At 48.8% G+C, this 18218-nt stretch overlaps 1 protein-coding gene across 1 annotated transcript; it reads left to right on the top strand.

The window, feature by feature from the left end:
• The first annotated feature begins 9385 nt into the window (after positions 1-9385).
• SERPINA4 (serpin family A member 4) lies at positions 9386-17911 on the top strand. Its single transcript, XM_065871631.1, is given in 7 exon segments — positions 9386-9416; positions 11299-11382; positions 11385-11960; positions 15773-16026; positions 16028-16047; positions 16784-16943; positions 17732-17911. Coding segments are annotated over 7 exon segments (1305 nt in total).
• Positions 17912-18218: the final 307 nt, after the last annotated feature.

The following is an 18218-nucleotide window of genomic DNA, read 5'->3' as shown; positions in this document are numbered from 1 at the left end:
CAAGTACAGACAACGTTTGTGGCACATACAGAGGAAGGGGTGAGATTGAAAGCCTGAACTGTCTAGGTCTAAGTATGGATCAAAATGAAGGTCCCCCCAGAGCCACAGTGCCAGGCTTCTTTTTGTCTTGTCTGCCACTTTGGGAGCAGCTGCAAGGTTTTCGAGAGACCTGGGGGTTGTCCTCTCATCTTGGGGTGCTCGCTCAGCTGCTTGATGGCCCAGTGGGGCCGACCCCCTTCCCACTGCTCCGGCAACTCCCAGACCCTGTTGGCATAGTCTTGCCTTGGAGATGAGATTGAACGCACAGATGCCCAGGTCCACCTGGCCTGCTGCGTTGGCAGCTTCAGTGCGGGGTCTGGAATCCGCGGGTGATCCTGTAGCGTCAGGATGTGGGTGTCTGCGTGACTCTGACACCGTGGGGCTGAGCTGGCATGTACTGGAAGGAGCCCTGGCAGCTTATTTGAGGGTAGGCCTGCCGAGAGTGAAAGAATTGGGTCCCACAGTAAAGCAGGTCAGTTAAGAATCACCAGACTCAAGAGCAGCGAGCTGTACTGGCTTCCTCCACCCTCTCAGTTTTCAACTTCAGGGAATATCGACCCAGAGAGGGTTGCCGTTGCCCACCACTTTCCCCACCTCAATGCTGAGCCCGGGCCCTTGTCACCTGTTTCCTGAGGCCAGGACCTCCGGCCACCCCATCTGTTTCCCAGGCACCGGGTCGCCTGCTACTGGGCTGCCTTCTCGGGCTGCACTTACAGCCGGGGCCTCTGGGTCTCCACACACCAGGCTGTGAGGTCCCACGTGCTCCCCGGGGGGCCCTGAAGTTGCACGAGCTGCCTTGGATGAAGAGTAACAGGCAGACACCCGCACTGGACCCCAGCTGGCAAAGCACAGCCCCAAAGCCCCCGATCTCCTCCGACCCACTGAAAACCAGGGACTTTTATCCCTGGGTACTGGAGGGGAAACAAGGCTCAGAGAAGCAAAAGGTTTCCCCAAGGCCATTGCAAAAATGTGACAGAAAGGGGCATCCTGGTATGTGTCACTGGTGTGGGAAGTGGGGGAGCTTCTCCATGGAGGGCAATTGGTCAAGGGTATCTGGAGTGGGGTGAATTGTATGTCCTTGTCCTAAGCCCTGGCCCCTGTGAAGGCAACTTTATTTGGAAAAAGAGTCTTTGTAGATATAATTAAGGATCTCAAGATGAAATCATCCAGGATTATCTAGGTGGCCCCAAATCCTGTGACAGGTGTCCTTATAAGAGAAAGGCAGGGTGACATGTGAGACACAAAGAGACATATGGGAGAAGCCACATGGATGCAGCCACAGCCAAAGAATGCATGGCGCCTCCAGAGGCTGGAAGAGTCAAGGAAGGATCCTTCCCTAGAGCCTTTAGAGGGAACTTGGCCCTGTCCACACGTTTTTGGCTTTTTTTTTAAGGTTTTTATAACACTTTTATTTATTTATTTGTTCATTTACTTATTTGTCTGAGTTTGACTATTTTATTTTATTTTAATTTTTATTGGAATATAGTTGACTTAGAATGTTTGGTTAGTTTCAGGTGTACAGCAAAGTGAATCAGTTCTACATATACATATATCGACTCTTTTTTAGATTCGAATGTGGGGTTATGTTTAACATTAGTTGCTGGTACCTGCAGGGACCACATGAAGATTACCACCATGCTTCTCCCCAGCTGGCTGAAGGCCAATGCGTAAAGAAGGGAAAAACTAAATTGATTGCCTTCCTTACCTCGGGGCTGCCTTTTCTGTCTGAGTATCTGACTTCCTGCTTGAACTCACTTCTCCTTTCTTGCCCTTGTATGTAGTGCTGTTTTTTTGACAAACGAAAGCTGGCTCTAAAATATCTGGATGTCTATGTTCCTATTCCACATTATTATTTATTTATTATTATTTTTTATTGAAGTATAATTGCCTTACAGTGTTGTGTTAGTTTCTGCTAATTGTATTTTTTGACAGTTTCAATGTGTATTTCACAAAATATTGGCTACATTCCCCGTGTTGTACAATATATCCTTGTAGCTTATTTTATACATGATAGTTTGTACTTCTTAATCCCCTAACCTTATTTTTCCCCCCTACGGGTAACCGCTAGTTTGTTCTCTATATCTGTGAGTCTGCTGCTTTTTTGCTTGGCCCTGTCCACACCTTGAATCTGGATCTTCTTGCCTTCAAAGCTGTGAGAGAACAATATTTCTGTTGGTTAAGCCACTTAGTTTATGGTGCTTTGTTAAGCAACCCTAGGAGACCAATGTAGGATCACAGCCCAGATCCTGCTTCAAGGACTCGGTCCTAAGGAAGAGATGGGGAACGGACGTGCATTTAGGTCTAAGGATGTACATCCCCCATAATGTCCTAAGGCTCAAAAGGAATTCAGAAGTAACTGAAATGTCCAGCGGCAGGGGATTGCCTAAATAAATGACGGCAGATCCTGAAGAGGCGATATTTTGGGTGTTTGGAAGAATGTTGTAATGCGGGGAATGACAGTCTAATGCTGGGTGGGAAGTGCAGGCCACGAAGCTCTGTGTGTTAGATTGAAGTATATGAATGGCTGGTGCTCGGCCATTTTTGACCTCAACATCCACAGTGGTATGAAGGAGCATCTAGAAGGAACATCTCTGACTTGGCACTGGGGGCTCAGTGGGGGGATCAGGGAAGGGAGGGGCTCCTGGTCAGCAGGAACAGGAGACAGTCACCCGGGTGGGACAACAGCACGAGCTAAGGAAGCGAGCAAACCAACGGTGCATCTGCGGCTTTGCATCTCAAGCCGATCTTTATCTGGACACACTGGGCTGGACCTGGAGCAATCTGAAGGCTCCTCTTTTATCATCCTCCCCCAGCCTGGGCCTGAGACAGGCCTGAGCCCACAGCTCTTCCTTCTCTCCCAGTGGACCCAAGGGAGGCAGCTCCTGAGCTCCCTGCTCTGGCCGTCCTGACAGCCCTTCTCCTCTGCATCCTAGGAAGGGAAAGGGAAGGGTGTGTGGCCAGAGGGAGCTGGAGACGTTCCCAAGGGAGAAGTTAGGGGCTGCTTTATGAAGAACCAGCTTCCTTGCCCACATGAGCAGTGAAAACCATGTAAGAGAACGTGACCCTCGTGACTTTGGTCTCTAGGAAGCTTAGCGGCAAATAGCCTTGTGAAAACTTCTAGCTCGTAAATAAGCACTTTCTTGGACTTTCTAGCTGTGGCATTCTGTTTCTGTTAATTCACTGTGACTTTGATAATATCTCAAAATCCGCTAGGGTAAGCCCTCCAGGTTTGTTCTTTTTTATCACTGCTTTGATCAGCGTTCCAACTTCATTTATATTTTTCCTGACGGTGTGTCTGATTTAATTTTTAACTTTTAACTTTAAATCTGGGGAGGTCCCCTAAGCCAGCCTCAAACCCTTTAACGAATCAAGTGTGACATAAACATTATATTTTCCTCCGAAGAATGCAGAGCTGGAAAAGGCCTTGAAAATCTGCTAGCACCAAGGTTATTGCAAACTGGCAGCAAACAGGTTGAACCGGTAGAAGCCGTACTGTTTGAAATGGATGGATTAAAAAAAAGCTCATTTAAATTAGGGGCCCATGTTTTAAAATTGGGATAGTTCACATTAAAAAAGAAATCCAGATTTCCAACTCCCCGGGACAATCAGAAGGTCTCTTGGCGCCATCATTAGATCAGGCACCAGGTCTGTCTAGACCTTCAGCGAATTTACTGAGCATCTACTACATGGCAGACGTGGCCCTGGCCACTGATGCTTTCCTGCGGTGCTCCTGTGACTTGCCTCATTATCCTGTTAACAGCCTGGTCCCCGAGAAGGTCCAGTGTGCAGCCCTTACTGGTCCAGCCACTTCCGTTTACAAATGGGGAAACTGGGGCCAGAGAGGGAAAGGGACCTGCTGAAGGCCGCCCAGAGACCACTGACCATCGAGGAACTGGAACCCGAGCCTCCTGACTCCCGTCCCCAGCTACCCGGCCGCCCTCGCTGCCTTCAGCTGGGGGAGCCCGTTACTTTCACACCTCCCTGTTCGAGTTCATGGTATCAGCACATTCGCAGCAGCGCCGGGGGCTTGCAGGCGTCTGACTAAGCAGAGCCCAGGAAGCCTGCCAATTGAGTGACTCCGCAGCCTCTTTCTAGGGTTGTATTTTTTTTTTTAACTTACTGTGATCCAGCCATCACCAGGCACATGCAACACAGCCATCCCTGCACCGAAAGCAGTCATTGCAACTGATGCAGAGTTAATTGTCAGCTAACTGTCTCTGATGCATTTGACTTCTGCCTGTACATCTGTGAGACGTTGGTAGGTTGGTCCCCCTGGCCGGTTCCTCCTCCCCCTGCTCCGGTTCCCTCTGGCAGGGTTTCTATGGTGATTGAGGAATGAGGAAGAGCGACTCCACTTTCTTTCTGAGAAAGTGTGGCAACGGGAGCTGTGGATTCAGAGCTCCCCTGGGGTTGCTCAGATGCCCCGCCACCTGCCTCATCGGCGACATCCTGTTTGATTTGGCCATCGCACTTTCCCTTCGGCCTGGACTCCGGCCACACTTGTCTGCATGCTCGTCCTTGTCCGTTCTCTTCATGCAGGTCTTGGCTCAAATGCCACCTCCTCGGGGTGGACTGCCCAGCCCCAGTTGTTACTGAGTCCAAGCTCGCTCTGCTCACAGTACAACAGGCCGATGAATCGGAGGTGTTGAGGCCAAGAATACGACTTTATTCGGAAAGCCGGCAGACCAAGAAAATGCCAGACTAATGTCTCTAAATAACCATCTTATCGGAGTCTGGATGCCAGTTTCTTTTATAGCACAGAGATGGGGAGGAGATGAGAAAGTAAAGTAAAAAGGCCGTAAGTTTTGCAAATATCCCCTGGAATGGCCAGTCTCAGGGAGGGGATGTATTTTCTTTCTTGCAGCCATCCACAGGTGGACAGGGTCCGGATGTTTCCCTGAACAAAGGCACTTTGGTTTAACATTCAGGCAGAGGGGCAGGGTTCCCCAAGGCAGGCCATTATGTATAGACGGTATCCTTTTAGTGAACAAAAGCAACGGGAAGCAAGGGTTAAAGTAAAAGAAACAGATCCAATGTGTAGTCAGATTTGCCTCTTCCCTGTGACACAATCAGTCTGTATCTCCTCTTCTCCCCATGCTCCTTTTGGCACTGATCTGAAATTCTATTATGTGTTTATTTGTTTCCTGTCCATCACCTGGACTAGGATGTAAGTTCCATGAGGGCGGGGACTTTGTCCTCCCCAAGGCTCGACTCCCAGAGCCCTGCACAGTGCCAGGCCCATAGTAGGTTCTCAGTAAATGACTGATGACTCAGTGAATGGACTTGTGCCTCCTCTCCCGCCTTCCTCACCCTTGAGAAGATCACCTGTCCAGTGTGGTGTCCTGCTACTTAGTGTCTGTCAGGTGACCTGTGTTCAGAATTCTTCCAAAAGAAAAAGGAAAAAGAACTGCTCTAGGAAAACCCGAAGTCTGGGACTGTTTGGAAGATTCATTGTTATGTAACAAACCACCCCAAACCTCAGTGGTTGAAAACAACAATCACTTTCTCACTTTTACCGGGGTTAGATGGGTGGGAAGTTCAGGCAGGGTTTGGCCAAGTGGTTCTTCTCCTCTACAGGGTGCTGGCTGGGGTCATTTGCTTGGCTGTGTTCAGACTGTGGTTGGACTGGGTAAAGAGGTCCCTGGAGGCTTCATCCACGTGTCTGCTGCCTCAATGCTCCTTCACGTGACACCTCCCCCCCTTTCTCTCTCTCCCCGACCACCCGCCCATTTGGTTAGCTTGGGCTTCCTTACAACATGGCAGCTTCAGATCAGCCGCCTTACATGGCAGCTGGCTTCCAAGAAAGAATGTACCAGCATGTGAAAGCAGAAGTTGCTGATCTCAAGGCTCAACCTCAGGAGTTTATACGGCATCACTTATACCCCAGAGGATTAAGACAAGTCACAGGGGAAGCTCTGACTCAAAGGGAGGGAGGGGAAATAGACTCCACCTCCTGATGGAAGGAGCAGCACAGACTGTGCAGCCATATTTAATCCATCACAGGGACTGATCCCTTCCCAGGCCCTGTTTAAAGGACCTGGATAAAGGCATACTCCAGGGCACGTGAGCTAGGGCCTCACCCAGTGCCACTAACTTGCAGATTGCAATTATTTACACCATGTCTAAGCCAAGTGATGGGCTAATACAAAGGAAGGGTTTACTGCTCAGTAAACCCTGTGTAAACTCTTACGAAGGACAAAATTGAGGGAGAATATCAGCCCTACTTAATAGATCAGCATCTTGTTATTCATTAAAATAAGTGGTGTTGTTGTTTTTTTGGCAGTACACGGGCCTCTCACTGTTGTGGCCTCTCCCGCTGTGGAGCACAGGCTCCAGACATGCAGGCTCAGTGGCCGTGGCTCATGGGCCCAGCCGCTCCGCAGCATGTGGGATCTTCCTGGACCGGGGCATGAACCCGCGTCCCCTGCATCGGCAGGCGGACTCCCAACCACAGCGCCACCAGGGAAACCCCATTAAAATATGTTAACAATTGTACCAGTTATACTCCTTTTGCTTGCAAAGAGTCTTAGGACACTTTGGATTGCTTAGAGAAATCAAAAATGAGAATTTATTGGAAAGATGATAAGGCTGTTGGAGAACTTCATGGAATCCAGTGGAATGTAGAGCAAGTGGACTATGGGAAGGACAACTCCAGGGCTCAGCCACATGGGTTTAGGCCTTTCTAGGCTCGGCCAGAACTGCAGCTCACAGTTATGCCACCAGCTCCGATCGGGGGACAGAGGCAGAGGTCTGGCTATGGCCCTGGGGGCAAATTCTAGAGAGAGGTGTTTGCTGAGAACCAGAGGCAGGATGAAGCCTGTCTTAGTCGGCTCAGCTGCCGTAACAAAGCGCCCAGACTACATACGTGGCTTAAACAACAGACATTTTTTGTCTTGTGGTTCTGGAGGCTAAAAGTCTCAGATCAAGGTGTCAACAGGGTTGGTTCCTTCTGAGGGCCATGAAGGATGATTGTGCTCAAGGCCTCCCTTCTGGGCTTATAGCCTGTGTCTGCACATGGTTTTCTGCCTCTGTACGTGTGTGTCCTAACCTCATCTTCTTTTATTATTTATTTGGAGTATAGTTGCTTTACAGTGTTGTGTTAGTTTCTGACGTACAGTAAAGTGAATCAGTTATATATATACATACATCCCCTCTTTTTTAGATTTCCTTCCCATTTAGGTCACCACAGATCACTGAGTAGAGTTCCCTGTGCTGTAGAGTAGGTTCTCTAATCTCTTCTTATAAGGACACCAGTCATATTGGATTAGGGCCCCACTCTCATGACCTCATATTAACTTAATTACCTTTTTTTTTTTTTTTTTGCAGTACGCGGGCCTCTCACTGCTGTGACCTCTCCCGTTGCGGAGCACAGGCTCCGGACGCGCAGGCTCAGCGGCCATGGCTCACGGACCTAGCCGCTCCGCGGCATGTGGGATCTTCTCGGACTGGGGCACGAACCCGTGTTCCCTGCATCTGCAGGCGGACTCTCAACCACTGCGCCACCAGGGAAGCCCTTAATTACCTCTTTAAGACCTCTATCTCCAAATATGGTCACATTCTGGGGCACGTATGATTGGGGGGCACATAATTCATCCCATAATAAACCCCCACCTAAAATTTGTTTTGAAGATCAAGACTGATGACACCACACGTGCAGCCAGAGAGCGTGGGGAGGTTTATTGCTCACATAATGAGACTTGCTGGGGAGGACAAGGCAGGCTCCCAAGCTGGTCCAAAAATGGCCCTAGAAAGCAGGGATGGGAGGCCGGCTTGGGGTTTTTACAGTGGCTGGTGGGAGGGGCTGGGGTGAGGATTGAACTACCAGTGGGCTTTCTCATCAGCTCGCCCAGACGTGGGGCAGAAGGGGGAGAAGGAGAGATGCGGCTTAGAAGCGGTCAGCCACCAAGTGTCAGAAAGTGGTGTGAGTCTCCATCACGAGAGCCTGCTGCAAATCCCTATATCTGCACAATCTTTCATAAAGCCCCATCCTCCTTTACCTCACTATCCTTAACAACCCTAAATGCTGAGACCCAGGTGGCTCTGAGCTGACGGGTCCAGAGGGGCTCAAAGTCTAGGTTGTGTGTTCTACCTGCCTTTGGTTAGACCTGCACAGAACCAGCAGTGCTCACAGAAGGGCCTGGTGGGGGCTGGAGACATGGGAGGGAGGGAGACAGAGTTTGAAAGACTCGGCTGGCCCTTGAAGAGAAGAGATCCTCACCCCCTCCCTTCCCTCTTAGTTCAGAATGACTTGCACCTTCTGGAATCACCTGTTTAGGATCAGATAGGAAATCCTCATGGCTAAGATGATACTTCTCAGCACGGTCAGAGAGAGAGAGGAGTCTAATGCCCTTGGATCAGACCAAACCAGGATCCACCTAGATGCCCCCTCCTCCATGAAGCCTGCCCTGTCTCTCCCTTCCAATCCCTTGCTCTAAGGCATATGGCCGTGCCTAGGGTTGCCTCATGCTGTTGCTGCTCTTGGTCACACCTCGTCTCCTGCCCCCTAAGGTCAAGGTGATGTCTTGTGCACCTGTGTGTCCCAGATGCTGCCTCTCCCATCCTCTCCCACCTCAGGCACACTGGGGTCTTTGCACCCATCATTATTCCATGATTCATTCTTCTGCAGAACATTTTTTCATGCTGTTCCCCTATCTGGAACACTGTTCCCTGCTCTAACCCCTCTCCTTTAACTTGGGGACTCCTCATCCGTCTCAGCTCTGATGTCCCTTCCCCAGGACACCCTTCCTAACCTCCGTCTCCACCTGTGGCCAGAGTAATTCCCTGTATAGTCAATCCTAACTCCTGAACTTACCCTTCACAACTATATCCTACAGTGTGTGTATCCAGCCAATGAGAATGTAACAATGCCGTTCACCATAGCAGGAGCTCAGCAAGGAGCTGGATGATTGATTGAATGAAGGAAAGAGTGGATTCAGAGATCAGCTGAAGTCTTCTCCTCCTTGAGCCATATGGCCTGAGAAACAGCCAGACATCACCGCTACCTGCAGCTGTCCAGAATGATCCAAGGCTGCTGAGGCTCCCTGATTACTTACAAGAGAGCAGCTTCAGCTCCGTGATTAGAGAGGAAATGAGCGATTGGATTCCTGGACCAAGGAGGCATCTGTTCCCGCCTTTGCTCCTGGGGTGCGCCGTCCTTGCAGTCTACCATGTGACATCTTAGGAGGTTCCATCACAGAACCATGCCGCTATAAAGCTGGCAGGCTTCTCAGAAATCACGTAGTCCAGGATTGCACACTGGAAGCCCTGGGAAGGATCTAGCCTCTATATGGGTCTTGTCTGGCCACAGAGAGCTGATACCAGTTCCGTGTGCCCACAGTTTCCCACCATGTCGCCCAGGAAGCTGCCTTCCCGAGTTCGTGAGGGCGCTGGAGTTTGCTGCCCCTGGTATGGCCCAACTCTTTATTTGCAGGGGCAGGGATATGGCTGAAATGGTGGTGTGGGGCAACAGAAACCCAGAGAGGGGGATGGTGGTACTTAAGTTCACATGGCAGTTGAGGGTCAGAGTGGAGACCAGGCCCACTAAGGGGTTCCCTTGAGCCGCAGGAAAAGCAAGTGTCAGGTGAACCTCAGCAAATAACACAAACAGGAAGGGGTGAACTCTCTTGGTCCCCCCAGGAGGGAAAGGGGGTTCTCCTGGGAGGAGGTGAGCCAACTTGCAGTGAGGTTTCTCTCTATACTGAGACTCCACACTGTACCCATGGGTCGGTTCATTAATAATCACCTAATCAGGGAGGTGGTAGGTGGGGCAGAGAGGTTTCTCCAATCTTCCTGGGCTTGATAAATCCAAGCTACATCTAGAGCTCAGACAGGCACCCAGGGGCCACTCCAGGATTGACTGTGCCATCAGTAACCCTACAAGGGTCACAGTAGAGACTAAAAGGAGGATGACCAACCGTCCCGGTTTGCCTAGGGATGGGAGTTCTGTGACAAGACTTTCAGCGCTAAAAGTAGGAAAGTCCTGGGCAGACTGGAACAATTGGTCATGCTAATTAGAGGTGACAAAGGCTAGAAAGACCCCTACATATGATTGCACCAACCTCCTTGCTGCACTGGGCAGGGAACTGGTACTCAGATCCAGAAGAGCCTCCCGCAAGGCCACGTACAGCTGGGGACGCAGGTCTTCCGGCTCCAGTTGCTTTCGGAGAGCTCCTGTCAGAGCTTCTGGGTAATCTCACCGCAAAGCCGGAGAGAAGTGTGTGAGAGGGGGTGAGGAGTGGTTGTTATAGGTTGGTAGGAAGCCATGTTGGGGGGGGTTGTTCCTTGTTATGGTCATTCTCCAGCGAGCACAGCAAAGTTCAGTAGATGTAATAGTGACTGTATGGTCCCCACAGCCAAAGAGATTCACTATCTGGCTCTTTATAGGAAAAGTTTCCTGACCTCTGGTCTGGGTGAAAAATGATGGAGAGTTGAATGAGTGTCAAGAGGGACTGAGGAATTGAATGGGGTGGGATAGATGCAAGGCCAGATGGATGTTAGGGGTGACAACTGGGTTTGGGGCTGAGAACTAGGTAATGGTAGGGCCATTTGATGGGGCAGAGAAGATTTGGTGGAGAAAATCGAGCATCCTTTTTGGGGCAGGTTAAGTTCATTAGGGAAAGGGACCAATTGTATCCCTGAGACTTTGGACAAATCATGTGTTGAGCATCAGTGATCTCATCTGTACAGAGTGGTGACAAGAATACCAGCTCTATTGACCTCTACCTGGATAAGAGGGTCAAACAAAATGGCACACAAGCGATTCTGCAAAGTGTAAAACACACCACGGATGTCTGTGGGGTAGTTGCTAACATAGCCTTTGGCAATGAGCACATTTGACGCGATGAGTCACTGGGCTAAGGAAATAAACTCAGATGGTGCAAGGCACCCCAGGCTGAGAGTCCGGAGACCTGTGTTCTAGCTCAGATATTTACTAGTTTGGTGACTTGGTTAAGTCACTTTTGGAGTCTCTGTTTCCCATTCTCTGTAATGAGAATGGAGTCCAGTGCCGTGCAGAGCTGACAGAGATGGGAAAGGAAATGGGATGGTGGGCAAAGAGCTGCTTTGTAAATCTGAAGCCCTGCTACAGTGTCGTGGCACCACACACGTGGAGGTACTGGGTGTTTGCTACTCCCCTGCCAGCTCATTTGCAGGAGTTGAGAGTATCACTTAGATCCCTGGGGCCCTGCCTTCTGCCTGGCATCTCAGTGGGGTTGGGCATTCTGCTGGGGAGTTTCCTGGGCACATTCTTTCCTCCTGTAGACCTGAGAGCACAGAAGTTGCAGCTTACCGACTGCCTGCTCCTCCGTCTGGCTGGACTACTGGTCCTTTCTCGAGGTCAGTGGCATCCAAGCATCACGGCCAGGGTCACATCCACTGCCCCCATCAGGAGGCTCCGGGCACAGGCTCCCCCAGCCTCAAGGTCACTGCAGGCAATACTGCCTTTGCTGTCCGCTTCTACCACCTGATGGCTTCCCAACCCTACGGGAGCAACGTCTTCTCCCCGCTGAGCATCTCCGCCGCCTACGCCATGCTGTCCCTGGGGGTCCGCTAGCAGAGCCGGACCCAGATCCTCGAGGGTCTCGGCTTCAATCTCACAGAGGTGTCAGTATCTGACATGCACAGGGGCTTCCAGCACCTTCTGCACACTCTCCACCTCCCGGCCGACAGGCTGGAGATACGTGTGGACAGCACCCTGTTGTTGAGCCTGGAGCTGCCACTCCTTCCGAGATTCCTTAATGACTCCATGACCGTCTATGAGTCCAGACTCTTCCACACCAACTTCGACGACTCTGAGGGCACAACCCAGCTTATCAACAACCAAGTCAGGGAGGAAACTCGAGGGAAGATTGTGGATTTGGTCAACGAGCTCAGCACGGATACCACGATGGTGCTGGTGAATTACATTTACTTCAAAGATAAGAGTCAATTTGTTGGTGGATCCTACATCTTCCCTTTCCCCCTAATTCGTTGAAGGATCACATAGCAGAAAGAAACTCCCACAGAACAGAAAGTGGATGGATTGGGTCTGATGGGGTTGAGCAGCCTTCTGAAAATTTAATGTTAGAGCCTCAGATATTTAAGTTTGGGTAGTATTGATTTCCACCCCTTCATATCTTTAGACATATTTTCTTATTTTTTAAAAAATTTTTTAAGGGAATTCCTTTATTTTTTATTTATTTATTTTTGGCTGTGTTGGGTCTTCATTTCTGTGCGAGGGCTTTCTCTAGTTGCGACGAGCGGGGGCCACTCTTCATCGCGGCACGCGGGCCTCTCACTATTGCGGCCTCTCTTGTTGCGGAGCACAGGCTCCAGACGTGCAGGCTCCGCGGCATGTGGGATCTTCCCAGACCAGGGCTTGAACCCGTGTCCCCTGCATCGGCAGGCGGACTCCCAACCACTGCGCCACCAGGGAAGCCCTATTTTCTTATTTTTTAAAAAAAATAACAGCAATGTATGAAATGCATTCTACCCAATGGTGACAAGTTGAACTGCTGGATTCATAGCCAGCTCTGCCACTTACCAACAGTACAAACAGGGCAGGTTGTTTGCTTGAAGGACTCTTATAAGGATATAAGAGTCCCTGCTTCAAAGTTTTGTTTCTGAGAATCAAATGATGTCACATATTTGAGTACTCCTTAGAAGAGGGCCTGAAGGGATCAGCAAACTACAGCTCCTGGCCAAACCTGAAGGCCACCTGTTTTTGTAAATAAAGTTTTATTGGCACACAGCCATGCCCATTCATTTATGTATTATCTCTGGCTGCTTTCACGGGACAGAGGTTAGCAGTTGTTACTGAGACAGAATAACCTGTAAAGCGTAAAATATATACTTTCTTGCCCTTTGCAGAAGAAGTTTCACAACCCCTGACCATTATATACGCTCAATAAATAGAGTATTTGTAATTATTCTAATGATAACAATTTTGAAGACCTTTAAAAATACATATAAGTATAAAAGAAAAACTAGAAATCGCCCAGAATCCTACCTTCCTGAGGGAACCAACATTAACATTTTAGCCTAATTCCTTCCAGTCTTCCATTCACACACATATGTTAATAGAGTTGAAATCACAGGTAGGAAGAGTTTTGTACAGTGTGTATCACTTAGGGTGCCATCCAGGAAGCATAGTCACCGTGAGTGGGAAGGGAAAGGGGGTTGTGAGAGGAATTAGTCCTGGCATGTTTGTGGGAAGGACTGGGGAAGTGAAGGTCTGGAGGAAGAGGGAGTTGGAGGGACAGAGAACAAGTCACTGGAGCTGGTGGACAAGTTGGAACTTATCAGGAAATCTACATGCCAGGCACATCCAGCCACCAGAGTGGTTCCATGTAGGGAGAGCTTGGGGAGAGGCCCAGGCTGAGCACCTGGCAGTGGTCTGGAGACACTGTTGGTCAGCAGGGTAGAGCTGGACAATGAACTTGGCGGAAAGCATAGGTAAGCTGGAGCATGCAGCCCCTCTGGTCTGTTCATCGTCTCGTCTGCCTTCAGCGGGCAATGGCTGCTTCATATCTGCCTCTCAATCCCCTGCTGTAACCACCTTGAATCTACAGGAAACAGATTCTGGGGAACAGTCCCAGACTAATAATCCATCCAAACTGGTCACTGCTTGCATTTTTACATGCGGAATTTTCAGGCACCACTAAAAACTTAAAAAAAAAATTTTTTTTAATTCTGCAATAACTATAAATTCATAGGGAGTTGCAAAGTTGTACAGAGTGGTCCCATGTACCTTTCACTCAGGTTCCTCTAGATAACATCTTATGTAACTGTAGTACAATAGCAAACCAGGAAGCTGACGTTGGTGATAATCTATAGACTTTATTCGGATGTTATCAATTTTCACACGCACTCGTGTGTGTGTGTGTGTGTGTGTGTGTGTGTGTAGTTTTACGTTATTGGAAACTTTATTTAGATCTCATTTTAGTGGCTGCACAATATTTTTGACTCCATTCCATTTAAAATATAATATAATTTACATGTGTAATATACACCATCACCACACCCAAAGCTCTGGCCAGAAATAATGAAGATTTTGGTGCTCTCTTCCTGAAAGAAACCTCGCTGCAGTTGTGTTAGTGATCGTGGCACAGGGAAGGAGGTGCTCCAGAAATAGAATCTTGCCCTCTGACACATCTGCCTATCGCTCTGGGGACACAAATGTAGCCCCAAGACCTCAGTCTAGGTTACATGGTGACAGTAGTAGAACAACTGTGGCTTATCTTAGAAAATGAAAAGTACTTAGAAGAAAACAAACCAAAGATATGCAGAATTTCTGTAGATAAAATTATATTGAGAGATATTAAAGTCGACAAATAAAAAATAGATATACCGTATTTATGAATAGGAAGACTTAACATGGTAAAGATGTCGGTTCCTGCCCAAATTGATCGAAATATTTTAAAGTAATCCCAACAGGTTTTTAAAAGATTCTTTTTGGTACCAGTTAACAAGCTGATTCTAAAGTGTATATGAGAGAGCAAAGGGCCAAGAATAGTTAAAAAGAGAGAACCTGTCTGCTGGGGAGCAATGCTGGTTATAAATCTGTATTAATTTAGACTGTGTGGTATGCATAGACCAATGGGACAGAACAGAGAGGCCAGAATGGAACCCAGAAATGGCTCCATGGATATATGGACACTTGATATTTGACAAAGCCTGCATGATAGAGCATTGAGAAAAAGGATAGATTTTGAAAAAGCAGTCCTGGGACAGTATCCTCATGGAAAAAAATGATTTCGTACTCCTCCGTCCTACAGATCATAAGCATTCACTGCAGATGAAGTAAAGTCCTAAATGCAAAAGGAAAGGGTAAACCTTGTGGATGAAATAGGGGAGTATCTTCATGACCTGGAAGTAGGAAAATTTTTCCTAAGCAGGACACAGAGATCTAACCATAAAGGAAAAACCTGGTATGCTCACTGCATAAAGTGAAGAATTTCAATCATCAAAACACACAATTATGAAAGTGAAAAGACAAGTCAGAGAGGAAGAGAACACATTGGCAACACACAGAACTGATAGACAACTAGAGTTCAGAGAACTCCTGCAAATCACTAAGAAACAGCCCTATAGAAATATGGGTAAAATAGTGAACTGGCACTGAACTAAAAGATACTAATAATAAAATAAAAAAACAAACAAAAATCCCCCCAAACTTCTAGTTGATCCATAAACATACTAAAGACTACTCAACCTTATTTTTTATTTTATTTTTTTTGCGGTACGCGGGCCTCTCACTGCTGTGGCCTCTCCCGTTGCGGAGCACAGGCTCCGGACGCGCAGGCTCAGGGGCCATGGCTCACGGGCCCAGCTGCTCCGTGGCATGTGGGATCTTCCCGGACCGGGGAACGAAACTGTGTCCCCTGGATCGGCAAGTGGACTCTCAACCACTGCGCCACCAGGGAAGCCCTACTCAACCTTATTTTAAACCAAGAAAGTGCATGTCAAAACCACAGTGAGCCACCACTATACAAACATCAGGTTGGCAAAATTATTTAAGTCCAATGATTTCAAGTAATCAGTGAAGGCAGGAAACAACCTTGCTGATATCCTCTGGGGTCTCTTATTTTAGAACCTACCTGAACCCCCAGATCCATTCCCCATGCAGGTCAGGTGCTGAACTGATGAAATGGTGGAGGGTGAGTCTTGAGTGACGATGGGGGGATGTATTCCCTGGCTGGAGGATCAGCTTGTTGGTCCACAGATGCCCTGTACCTTCTTCCCTTCTTTCCTCCAGGTCTGTGGGAGACACCATCCATCCCCTTGATGACCTCTCCCCATGACTTCTATGTTGATGAGGATACAGTAGTCAAGGTGCCTGTGATGCTGCAGGATACCCAACACCACTGGTATCTTCACGCCAGATATTTGCTCTGTTCAGTGTTATGGATGGATTACAAAGGAAACGCAACAACCCTTTTCATCCTTCCTAACTGAGGGAAAATGGAGCAGGTGGAAGAGGTTTTGACTCCAGAGATGCTGACAAGGTGGAGGTAATCTGCTTCAGAAGAGGTAATCCATCAGGGCATCGTGCGGTGTAGAGTCTGTAGCACTGCCCTTCACATGGACCCTTCCAATGAAAGCCAGTGCCCCAAATGGGAGTGGAGGGGATCACCAAATCATGGAAGAATTCTTATTTTCTTCAAGGCTTTCCTTGGGTTTCCTTAAATAAGGAACACTCTTATTGTACCCAAAATGTGATTTCGCTCTCAGTGAAAAGAGAACCAGACTAGGAGTTAGGAGTCTGGGTTCTAGATGTAGCCCTTGTACTTCACAAGTCTGGGGTGAAGTGACACTGGCTCTCTGAGGGTCCACCCTGTGCAATGAATGGGTAGACTTCCCATCAAGATGGTTGACTGAGCTGATGTAGAGAGGTTTCCACCCACCCCAGGAAATGGCAGGGAAGCTTTCACATCACCACGGGGCTATGAGCAGGAAAAGTCTCCAGCCACACATAAGAAAAAGACCTCAGGCCAAGGCCACATGTGGATGGAAGATTCACACAGCCCACGTGGTGGAGGAATTCCACCCAAAGAAATCAGTGGGTCCCAACAAAGTGCAGAGAAGGAGCCTGGCTTTAAGCCTCTGGCAGCACTCATCTGAGGGAGTGGCACAGGCAAAGGGTGTTTGTGACCACAGAACTCAGATGCAGGGTGGGCCGTGAACAAGTGCAATCAAGGAGAGCACAGCCGGCTGGGACACTTGGCTGATTCCTGAGTCCAGTGTTTTAACCCAGTGCCTCTTTCAGGTATTTTTACGGGAAGCTCAAGTCGTATAGCCCCAAATTCTCCATTTCTGGCTCCTATAAATTAGATCAGATTTTGCCCAAGCTGGGCATCACGGACTTGTTCTCGTAGCGGGCTGACTTGTCTGGCATCACTGGACAGCTAAACCTGCAGGTGTCCAAGGTGACATCAATGGATATCAACTCCTAGAGACCTCAGAGGGGAACCTCCACCTCTTGGAAGGTGCTGGGTGATGGGTGCTCTCCCTGCCACCACGTGAAGTCTCAGAGTCCAAGTTTTATTTAATCATCCACGGGCATAGGGAGCCCAAGAAGCAACCCACTATGTGCTGGGCGTGGTGCCTGGTGCTGCAGATCTAGGGTCCATCAGGTCCCCGCCCTCAGAGAGCTCTTCCAGTCAAGTCCAGGAGACACAGCGCCCTCATAGATCATGGCAACTGAGACTGACAAATGCAATGACAGAAACAGAGGCAGGATACAGATGAGGCTGAGGTGTGTGTGTGTGTGTGTGTGTGTGTGTATCATAAATTTCTTAGACCAGAGAAAGGGACCTATGACCTCAGCTACATATAACAAAGGTGCACTAGAGGGTAGAGTCTTGGGTTTGAGAGGTCAAATTCCAGTTCTGCCTCTTATGACCTCAAAGGGTTACCCAGTCTCTGGATTTATTTTCCTCACCTATAAAACAGACATAATACATTGACCTCATAGGATGGTTATGAAGATTAAAAAGAGCATAGGCACATAGTATGTGCTCAATTAATGATTGCAATGGCTATTTATAAATAAGATGTCATCCAGCTTAATAACCCCCCCCCCCCCCAGTATAGACATTCTTGCTGTGATATCCCAACAAGTGGCTTTGATCTTCAGTGGTCTCTAGTTCCCCTAGTCTTCCCTAAGCCCCAGCTCATGCTCTCTCAGAGGTAACGCTTGTGATTTCCTTCCCAGAGTTTCCACAAAGCCATCCTGGTGGTGGATGAGGTTGGCACCCAGGCTGCAGCAGCCACCAGTGGCTTTGTCACCTTCTGGTCCCAGGACAATCACCAGGCCCTTCCTTGTGGAGATCTTTTCCACCAACACCAGAGCATCCTCTTTCTGGGAAAGGTTGTCAACTCCACGAAGCCATAGCCCTCCAGGGCTGGCTTGTCTGTTACAAGCAGGAGGACTTGGCCTGGAGGGCTGAGTTGGAGCAGCTCTGGATTTGGAGTGGGGGACACAGGAGCTGCTGAGGATCCAGGACAGAAGTTGTTGGTGAAGGTGAGGGATGTGGGTGGTACCAGACCGGTGTGGACTGATACCCAGCTCCTCAGGGCTATGACACCTCACACAGATCATCTGACCTCTTTGAACAAGTTTCCACCCCGGAAAGTGGCAGAACCGCCCCCCCGCACCCCAGCGAGGGTAGTTGTACGGATTAAACGAAATGATGGCTCTG

This window comes from Phocoena phocoena, chromosome 2, assembly GCF_963924675.1.
Source record: "Phocoena phocoena chromosome 2, mPhoPho1.1, whole genome shotgun sequence".
Classification (NCBI taxonomy): domain Eukaryota; kingdom Metazoa; phylum Chordata; class Mammalia; order Artiodactyla; family Phocoenidae; genus Phocoena; species Phocoena phocoena.
Note: the sequence above shows the minus strand (reverse complement) of the source record. Positions and strands in the feature narration are given on the sequence as shown.